General features: G+C 37.6%; 1 protein-coding gene across 1 annotated transcript; it reads left to right on the top strand.

Annotated features, from left to right (window-relative positions):
• The first annotated feature begins 505 nt into the window (after positions 1 to 505).
• Positions 506 to 10,174, top strand: LOC114519088 (NFX1-type zinc finger-containing protein 1-like). The gene is made up of 5 exons (XM_028539147.1): positions 506 to 829; positions 2,198 to 2,347; positions 2,489 to 4,077; positions 4,385 to 4,781; positions 5,566 to 10,174. The coding sequence occupies exons 2-5, from the start codon at positions 2,242 to 2,244 to the stop codon at positions 9,177 to 9,179; spliced, it is 5,706 nt and encodes a 1,901-aa protein (XP_028394948.1). The 5' UTR covers positions 506 to 829; positions 2,198 to 2,241; the 3' UTR covers positions 9,180 to 10,174.
• Positions 10,175 to 10,176: the final 2 nt, after the last annotated feature.

Here is a 10,176-nt window from a genome sequence, read left to right on the forward strand (position 1 = left end):
AAAGAGTCCATTGTTTTTAAAGGTCAAAAAAATAGTAGAAAATAGTCGGATTCGTTTGAAAAAAAAAACAAAAAATATTTTTCGAAGGCAGCCGGAGGGCGAAGGAGTGCGCCTGAAGCACTGTATCGCGGTTGTCAGTGGTCATTACTCAGTGGGTCATTACCATTGCCCAGTGGGACCCATTGAACTATATAGTTCAATGGTTGGACCATATCTGGCGTCAGCACGAAAAAATCCGCCATGTTTTTTGCTTCACTTTTTTGTCAAGAGCCGGCCTCCAGGAATTATTATTTTCGTGTTTGCTTGTCCTCTTGGTGACAGGTGTTTTTGTGGCTAGTAACCATGGCCAAAGTGAACTTGTTATTGCATCTTGGAGCAGGTGTGAATGTGTGAATAATATTCATTAGTGTCACTACCTATTTTACATATAGCTCAGTGATGACACTAGTTGCCAACCACGTTGCGCATGCGTACATTAGCTTCAGTTTCATCTGTCATCGTCATCTGCGGTTTCATATTTTGGTTTTTTATGTTTTCTTCGAATCATCCTTCTTCGAACTAGTTTTGACTAATTTCTTTGACCACAATATACTGAATATAGGCTTTTGTAAATGGTCTGATTTTCGTGGATATATCTCGTGGTATATGTTTAACGCCAAGGCAACGATGTATAATGTATTTTGTATTGAATTGATGTATTCAATATTATATTGAATCGTTGAGTGCTTCAAAGTTTAATCATATTTCACATCATCATAATCACATCAAACTGGCGTGGAAGTGATGCAAAGCCGAAGGCAGTAAAGGGCTAGCTTTTTCAAATTGTGCGGTAGGTAAACCATTAAATAGTTGGTATAAACAAAACGCAACATTCCGTAAGTATGTAAGTATGTACGATAAATACTAGTTGAAAATGAAAGTGAAAGTAGAAACTAGAAACGTACCGTGGTTATAGGTTTGAGATACATTACATTACGATCACTAATCGTATATTCAATTTACATGAACCTAGATAAATTGACTTCACATAAATCTTGGTAATAATGTTTTGTTCACAAATAAACGCACGCGCTGACCATATAATGAATGAGAAATTTCAATATGATAATAATAAAATTTCATTTTATGGTCGGCAAGTGCGTTTATTTGTAAACAAAACACGAACATAAAGTCTCTAACACTTTTAATATACAATCTGAGTTCATTGATTGCTGCATTGAAGGTCCAAGCATCCTGGCAGGCTGTCATTTTTGAATAAACCATGATATTGATGGTTATTTCGAATAAATTAGAATTCCCATGATCTGTTGCCAGGCAACAAGAAACGATGTGATTGATTTTGACCAATTGTGTGAGTAGTAAAAATTATGAAAATTGGTTCCACCTGGGTAACCGGCTTGGTACGTGTGTTTTAAGAAAACATTTTCATCCTGCTAAGCAAGATCTCGCCTCTTTAAAGCAGGATCTCGCCGGCCAGCCCAATCCTTTTTTTAAGGATTGTATTCATGGCGAGATCTCGCTAGCCAGGCTGTCTTGCTAAGGGGGCTAGCCCAGCTTCCATGTAAACAGCCTCTAAGGGGAATTAAAATGCCCATATAAAGTTATAATCTGCATGGCTAGACTACCTCATATATCCTCATATGAGGTAGTCAATATTGACTGTAAAAAGTGAGTAATAATAAGGATATTCTTGTAATTTTGCATGGTGATGTCACAATATAAATAAATTAGCTTGTAGGTCATGTAAGTTACATACTTCTGTGGTGTATGGTTTACCTACAAGCCAATTTATTTATAATTATTATGAGAACACATGGCTTATAATTACCTCCAAAACTTGTATAACTTGTTTATGAGTTTGACTTGACATATCCTCAAGCCCAAGCCTTAAGACAAGTCCCGCACACCCATAGTTATTTAATATTCAATGAAATCGCAAACCCCAAATTTAATGAAGTAATGTCCCACAAAAGTGGTCTTGTAAGTAGTCCTATTTTTCTTTATTTCATGTGATTTAAATGAAATTATAACATTTTTATAACATTAATATGATAAAATAATGATAAAACGCAATGGGGAATAAACAGTAAACAAAAAAATTACCCATATATTTAAAAATGTGCGTAAAATGACGAAATTCACAAGCTGTAACTTAGATTTTGATGATAATATAGATATAAATTGCATATTTTTGTAGATGTAGTCTCGTTTTTTCCATTACCAAATTGAGCTGTCCAAATTATGTCGAAAAATTTGAAGAAAGGAAGGAAGAGAAAGTCGTTGGACAGACACGTGTTCTCTACTTCATCGTCAACAAACGATTCATTTGTTAACCGCCCTTCGCCAGGTAGTATGTCATATTCATAAACTCAGTGGCCTTATTAAAATATAGCGTTTTCCTTGCGTAGATTTACGTTGTTTTATAACTGAAAATATCGATGGGTGAAACAACTTTCCACTGAGTCATTTGCTATATATATTTTTATAGAAAACAGAGAATCGTGTAATATTCTGAAAAGAAAAAGAACTCGCGACGGTAAAGATCATCTTAGCAAACGAATATGCAATAATAATAATAGAATATCTATACCATCTCAAAATTCCATCTCGACTGGTATACCTCACGAACAACGAAACGTTTCGGGTCAACATGACAATAAATCTGGAGGATTTGCGCAAAAACAGTGCCTTGACCAAAAAGTAAAACGTCATATGGGTCAAAATGTTTTGACAAGCCAGGAACGTGGTCGTAACCGTAATACTGTACCGAAAACGTCAAAAATCGGGGAGAGCATGAGCCAAAATTTTAAATGTCCAAATCGTGCAAATACAGCAACACCTCCTATACCTATGAGTTATACATGTCTTAAAAAAATTGATGATGAGGTTTCTCCTGAAAATGCATCTTTACGATTGTGTGAACATGCGCAACTTCAACGTTTCGAAGCATTGTTGCAAGAAAACGAGATAAGATATGATCTTATGAAATTAATTATATCTGTGTTCGACAAAGTTTCTCGCTCAAGAATACCAAGTCATTTGCACACGATTCTTGGTATTTTAAACAAGGTGAGATTCTGGGCCACTCTTTGCGAATTCATTTCTGAGCTGGAGACTAAAAAAGAGTGCTTATCAGACCCACAGGTAGCTACTATCCTTAAACACCTTTGTACGTTTGTCAATGTCTCATTAGAACGTTTACCTTCTCTTTACTCCCGCATTCCCATCCATCAATTACAAAGTGCCGTGACATTTTTTGAAGAAACCATGGACGAACCTATGGACGCAGTTATTGGTAGTCTTTTGGTAGATATTGTTGGAAAATGTGAACGTGAAAAAGAGAGAATCCGAGAAAAAGGACAGTTGCAAGCTGAGCCACCAGATAATTTTCGAACATTAAGTGTATTTCCAACAGAAGAAGATATTTTCAATCGAGGAAAACCCTTCCTAAGGGAAAACATTGTTAAAAAGCCTTTCTCAAGTGTTGATCAGTACCTGGATATTCACTTTCGTCTTTTGAAGGAGGATTCTGTAGCAGGGCTACGTAACGGAATTCGGAATCTCAAGAGAAACTCCAAAAAACTAGAATATGGCCAAACAGCACTAGCTAAGTTGTCTAAATCTCAGAATGTCAGACAACAAAATGACGTAATGGTATATAATGACGTCACGATTATCGACCAAGTGCTTGCCACGAATCGCCGGAATTTTACCAAAGGCATTGTCTATAACGTTTCATTTGATTCCAAGCATTCGAGTATCAAACGTATAAACTGGGTACGATCAAAGCGTCTTTTGTTCGGTTCACTTGTATGTTTGATAACGACTGATTTCAAAACAGTTCATTTTGCTACAGTGCACGACCGCAAACCTGACATGCTCAAAGAAGGTAACATTCAGTTACGTTTTGAAGGAAATACATGTCCAGATGATATGGGGGAGAAGTACCGCATGGTCGAAAGCAGTTCAGCATATTTTGTCGCGTATCGTCATATTCTTGAACGACTTCAACAAATTAAAGAAGAAACGATGCCATTCAAATCCTATATTGTCTTGTGTGGACACGAAATTGACAAGGTATGTAATGGTCTCAGTAGTCGTATCAGTAGAAACCCGGAACCCTGTTATTTATTTAAACGTTGCTTCTACTTCATTGTGCTACCTCAGCCTCGTTCCCGGGCTCTTTGAAGTACTTCGTGGAGAAAGCACTAACTGCGAAGTACTTCAAAGAGCCTGGAAACGAGGCTGGTGGTATCTGGTCAGTTGGTGGTAATTGCTCGATTAGCTATTGCAACGTCCCTATCACGCCATGTGCAAACGTTTTGGTAAAGGTAATTTAACCGTTTATGCAAATGTCATTGTCAGCTAATAATATTTTTTGTAGCCTGCTTACTTTAAGGTAAAATCGAACGAAGGTATTCCAAAGACGATTAACTTGGAATCAGTTAAATCGGGGAAGGTACCCGACAATGACGAGATATCACGTGTCGACCATGTTTCTCCATACGACCTGACCACGTGGCCAGATGGGAATGTTATTGGTTTGAATGAGTCCCAATATAAAGCGTTCCAATTTGCAATACAACGAGAATTTGCCGTTATTCAGGGACCACCGGGTACCGGTAAGACATATCTGGGACTGAAAATTGCTCACACTCTTCTGGCTAATAATCACCTGTGGGAAGAAGCGGATGATAAGAAGTCATGTCCGATCCTTATGTTGGCCTACACTAACCACGCTTTAGATTCATTCTTAGAAGGAATTGCCATTGATCGAAAAGGTATGCATTGCATGTGATTTGACCTAATTTTGTGGTGCTTTACGAAGAGCTTAGTGCAAAGAGTTGTTAAAAATTAACTGACAAGATAACGATTTATCGCACTACACTGCAGTATGTATAAAAAAAATTCGAATCCAAATTTGGCGTGTATTTACGCAGAATATATGTGGCAAAATTGGTTGATTTTTACACCATCGTTAAGTTTATTTATTTGCCTTTCAAATGACATCCATGTACGCGTCATTCTGTTAAAAAATGAACGAATATTGGGTCGACAAAAAAAGTCGATAAAAATTACATTCCTCCGCCGATGGGAATTGGACCTTTTTCTTTTGAGAATTTGTCAAACAAGGCTTTGAAATGCTAATTATCACTGAAAACAGAAATGTAAATTTATCGCAAACTTCTTCTTATGCAAAACAAGCGCTTTCTTCATTGAATTAAGTCTGCATTATCTTTTCTCTTTAAATGTCACTTCGAATTCCCATAAGCGGAAAATTTTGATTTCAAGCAACAATTTTTAGCAGACGATAACTTGCTTATTTCTGGTCGTATTCATATATGAAAGATATAATCGAAAACCTAATAGTCTTTATTGCCATCTGTCAAAGTCTGTCAAAGTTGGATTCGAATTTTTTTTAAACATCCTGTAGCCACACAATTCTGCCATAAGTTTTAAGATCGACATTCAGAGCAAAATAATTATGCGAATATTAATTTGAAGGAAAAACAAAAAAAGGATAAAAACGATTCAGAACGATTTATACATTCTAACCACGTGTAGATATCGTTCGTGTTGGGGGACGCAGCTCAAGCCTTGCACTGAAAGAATGCAACATTAGTGCGGTGAGAAAAGAGCGACAAAAGACATCATATGAAAGAGGTGTGAGACGTTCACGGGGGCAAAGAATGAGAAGATTTCGTGAAGTTGAAGAAGAAAAGAATGCGTGTCAAGCAGTATTAAATAGGGATACTGAGGTTTACACCAAGTCATTTAAGGGAATTCTTCCGGCTAAAGAATTTGCTAGGTTTATGCAAAAGGAACACCTGGAATACCTCACAGAAAGCAAAGATATGCTCAAATTTCTTGGAGTTTCCCTTAATTTTAAAGCCGAGGAAGATGAAAATATGTTAGCAGATGAAGAGCAAGATTATGAGGATTTTAACGGGCATGAGCTGGAAGGCCATTTCTACCTAGGACATTTTGAGGAAATTGAAACACAAGAGTCCAAGACTTCCATATTGATTTGCTTTGCAGAAGAGACACTCAAACCTGAGGGAATATTAGAACTACTAAAAAGCGATTTAGATGAACTCCACCTTGAAAGAGCTGAAGAGCTTAACGAGAGAATAGACGCCGCAGAACTTTTGTTCTTAAATGTCGAACAGGCACGGTTACTGTACTTACTTTGGTTGACACGACTTCGTCATTATTTGCGGGTTAAAATAAAAGAGAAGCAAACAGAATATCTGAATCTTAGTAATGAGTATGAAGAACTACGCAATATCGAAGATCTTGATATAATTCGAAGTTCCCGAGTTGTTGGCATGACAACAACATGTGCAGCAAGAAATCATAAACTTCTTCAACAACTTCGTCCTCGAGTTGTAATCATTGAAGAAGCAGCAGAAGTGTTTGAAGCCCACATCATCAGTTGTTTAACAGAGTTCTGTGGACATTTAATTCTTATCGGAGATCATCAACAGCTACGTCCAAACCCAAGTGTCTACAATTTAAGTGTAAATTACAGCCTTGATGTATCTTTATTGGAAAGAATGATAGAAGCAGGTGTGCCCTATAATCGTTTGTCCGTGCAACACAGAATGCGGCCTGAAATTTCTAAAATGCTTCGTCACATCTATGATGGGCTTGAAGACCATTCGTCTGTTACTGAGTACGAGAATATTCGAGGTGTTAGCAAAAACTTGTTTTTTATTGATCATGATGTCCAGGAAAGTGTCCACGACAATGTTCATAGTAAAGTCAACCAGCATGAGGCAGAATTTCTTGTTGAACTTTGTTTATATCTTAAGCGGCAATGCTACGAATCATCGCGGATTACGATTTTGACAACGTATACGGGTCAGATGTTTGTCATAAGAGATATCATAAGGAGCAAAAAAGATGAATTTCAAGACGATTTACCTCGAGTTTCCAGTGTAGATAATTTCCAAGGAGAAGAAAATGATATCGTCTTGCTGTCCTTGGTACGCAATAATGAAGAAGAAAACATAGGTTTCTTAAAAATCAACAATCGTGTTTGTGTTGCCCTTTCGCGTGCCAAAATGGGATTGTACATCATTGGCAACAGTAAAATGCTGACAAACCAAAGCGCACTGTGGAAAAAAGTGCTTACTGATTTCGATGAAGATAGTTGCATTGGCAAAGCATTGCCTCTTTCATGCAGTAATCATCAAACAGAAAATTTTGTTTCCAGTGCAGCAGATTTTATGAAACTCGTTCCTAATGGTGGCTGCCTAGAGAAATGTCAACATCGTCTTGAATGTGGTCATTCCTGTCCCCAAATGTGTCATCCGAGTAGCCATGAGAATTTTAAGTGTGAGAAACCTTGTGCAAAAAATATCGTCGGATGTAATGTTTCAGGGCACAAGTGCTTAAAGCTTTGCTACGAAATGTGTGATAATTATTGTATGTACCCCGTTGAGAGAGTTCTGAATTGTGAACATAAGATGACTTTGCCGTGCAGCGATGATCCTAACATTGCAAAGTGTAAAGAACAATGTAAAAAGACACTGATTTGTGGCCATCGTTGCCAAGCCTTATGCAGTGTACCGTGTACAAAACTGTGTATGGAATTAGTAAAGAAAACTGATCTGTCGTGTGGACATGAAAACACAATTGCTTGCTCAGCAACACAAAAAGATTGCCGAGTTCCATGTAATGCATTGTTAGAGTGTGAACATCCTTGTGTTGGAAAGTGTGGAGAATGCATTCAAGGAAGAGTTCACAAAAAATGTGGGCAGACTTGCAGCCGAAACCTCGTATGTTTACATCAATGTAAAAGCAAATGCGCCAAGGATTGTCCCCCTTGCAAAGAGGAGTGTCCTCGAAGATGTCGTCACAGCAGATGCGAGAAAAACTGTGGAGAAGTTTGCGTTTCATGCACGGAAAAGTGTGAATGGGAATGCGACCACTATAAGTGTACACGACTCTGTGGTGAAATGTGTAATCGCCCTAGATGCAACGAACCATGTAAACGAAAGCTCACATGCGGAAAAGCCCACGTCTGCCGTAGCCTCTGTGGAGAACGTTGCGTCTGCACAATTTGCAATAAAAATAATGGTGAAGATGTGAGAACGATCTTGTTTGGGAGCGAAGACGAAGAAAATGCAAGGTTTGTCATGCTAAAAGATTGTGAACATATTTTCGAATGCACTGCCTTGGATCGAGTGATGGATGCGGTTGATGAAGAGATAAAACCTAAAGTTTGTCCACTTTGCACTGTGCCAATTGTCAAGTCGTTCAGATATGGAAATATTATAAAGACAATTCATAACGATATTGACAATATAAAGAAAAAGATTCTTGGAAGCACCTTCGAATTTGAAGAGAATTGTATGCTGCTGAAGAAACTTGTTTGTAATATCATCCCAAAAATTGATTTAATACCCATGAATATGAAATCAAAGTCCATAGAAAATGCATGGGGGAAGATTGTTGCCTACGTAAACAGAGGAAAGAACGCGTTTGTGTGCAATCAAGATATTTCGTTGTTGGTATTTGAAATGCGTCTTTTGGAAAATTGGATTCTAATTAGCAAGTCTTACGAAAGTGCTCATGGTTCTCATCGTCGATCATCTACCCATAAAGAATTTGAAAGTGAAATGCAGCATGTATTAAGTCGAATATTGATGCTTCCATCGTACACCAGTGAACGTATCCTGCGTCAATTGAACTTGGAACTCGAAAGATTATCTTTAAAAAAAAATGTATTAGTTCTCAAATTGAATTGTGCAAGTCTGGAATTTACCCTTAACCAAGAAGATGAAGATATCGTCTCAAAAATTCAAAAGATCTTAGGTTACAAAGATGTTATCGAACAAAGTCACCTTGAAAAACTTAAAGAAGGAATAACTGATATTTATTCCCGAAACCCCCAGCTTTCTCCTATATCTGAAGAAGAAAAAATTCAAATTGTTCAAGCAATTGGCTTGAAGCGAGGACATTGGTTCAAGTGTCCCAATGGTCATTTCTATGCCATCGGAGAATGTGGGGGAGCGATGCAACAAAGCAATTGTCCTGAATGCAATGCAGTCATTGGTGGTCAGAATCATCGCTTAGCAGATAATAACGAGCTAGCGCCTGAAATCGATGGCGCTTCATTTCCAGCTTGGTCAGATCTAGCAAACATAGGGAATTATCAGATAGATAATTAAATGAAGATTCAGCGTTATCATGTGGATTTAAAAAAGTTACAGGAAGCCTTGATTAAAACTCACTAAGAATCATGAAATTTTACCGAAGATATGTCAAAAAGAGGATCCTCCTCCAAACTGATCTATGACCAAGATACGAGAATGCTTATTACTTTTATCTCCTGTGTGGAAGAACATGGATTTTTTAAAGTCATATAATTGCATGCCAGATCGTATCCTTGTATCAAACCAATTAATTATCGGCCTGGCATTTTTTGTGAACGGTCCTGGAAAATCGTGATTAATCCATCGAATTTTGTATCTATACTAGAAGGAAATAGGAACTGTATTGCATCCGTTATTTAGATTTTAGTGGCGTATATTCAACAAGACAGTTTAAAGTTTAGTACTTTTTTATATATAGTTGTGCATGTAGATTTATTTGTCCTTATTTAACAGGGCTACCTTTGAAATTAAAGAACGTCCCTAATCTGTTCCCTGATTCTGTTACTGAGGAAAACCAGAAAACGTCGTTTGGAACATCGCTTCTCAATGGTGCACAAATGAACATAGCTGATATAGCCTAGCTGTTTCCTAGCCAGGGTTGGTAAGTTACTGAATAAATAAGCCAAGCATTGCTTTGGCGGCCCTTTAATTCCTTTGTTTTAAAGAAAGAAAGAAAACAAATGTTATGTTAATAATATTTGGCTTATTTATTCATAAAATCTACTAACTCTGTTCCTAGCCATTTACGTTTCCGAAGGGTGGACAAACGGAAATGTTGCGTGTAAAAATACATCAGTTGCAGTTGCCAGTGTGCAGGCAATGAGCCTAAACCTCTGCCTAAATTGAACGACGCTCAGTGAACGGTGAAAGTGAAAAGGCTATCTTTAAAATAGGGAACAGGGGAACGTAAGGGTGTGTAACCATGTGTAACTGTAACCTATGAAACTCCGAACCCACAATGGACGAAAACCACCTGTTGCATAGTTGAGAACGTCTTTCTTTAAGAAGCCAA

Source organism: Dendronephthya gigantea, unplaced genomic scaffold (assembly GCF_004324835.1).
Source record: "Dendronephthya gigantea isolate DGI-Jeju-01 unplaced genomic scaffold, DenGig_1.0 000012F, whole genome shotgun sequence".
Lineage (NCBI taxonomy): Eukaryota > Metazoa > Cnidaria > Anthozoa > Malacalcyonacea > Nephtheidae > Dendronephthya > Dendronephthya gigantea.

Coding starts and splice junctions, on each gene's coding strand:
- LOC114519088 (XM_028539147.1), top strand. CDS start 2,242: ATGTCGAAAAATTTGAAGAAAGGAAGGAAGAGAAAGTCGTTGGACAGA. Junction 2,348..2,488: donor TGTTAACCGCCCTTCGCCAG/GTAGTATGTCAT, acceptor ATATTTTTATAG/AAAACAGAGAATCGTGTAAT. Junction 4,782..5,565: donor AATTGCCATTGATCGAAAAG/GTATGCATTGCA, acceptor AACCACGTGTAG/ATATCGTTCGTGTTGGGGGA.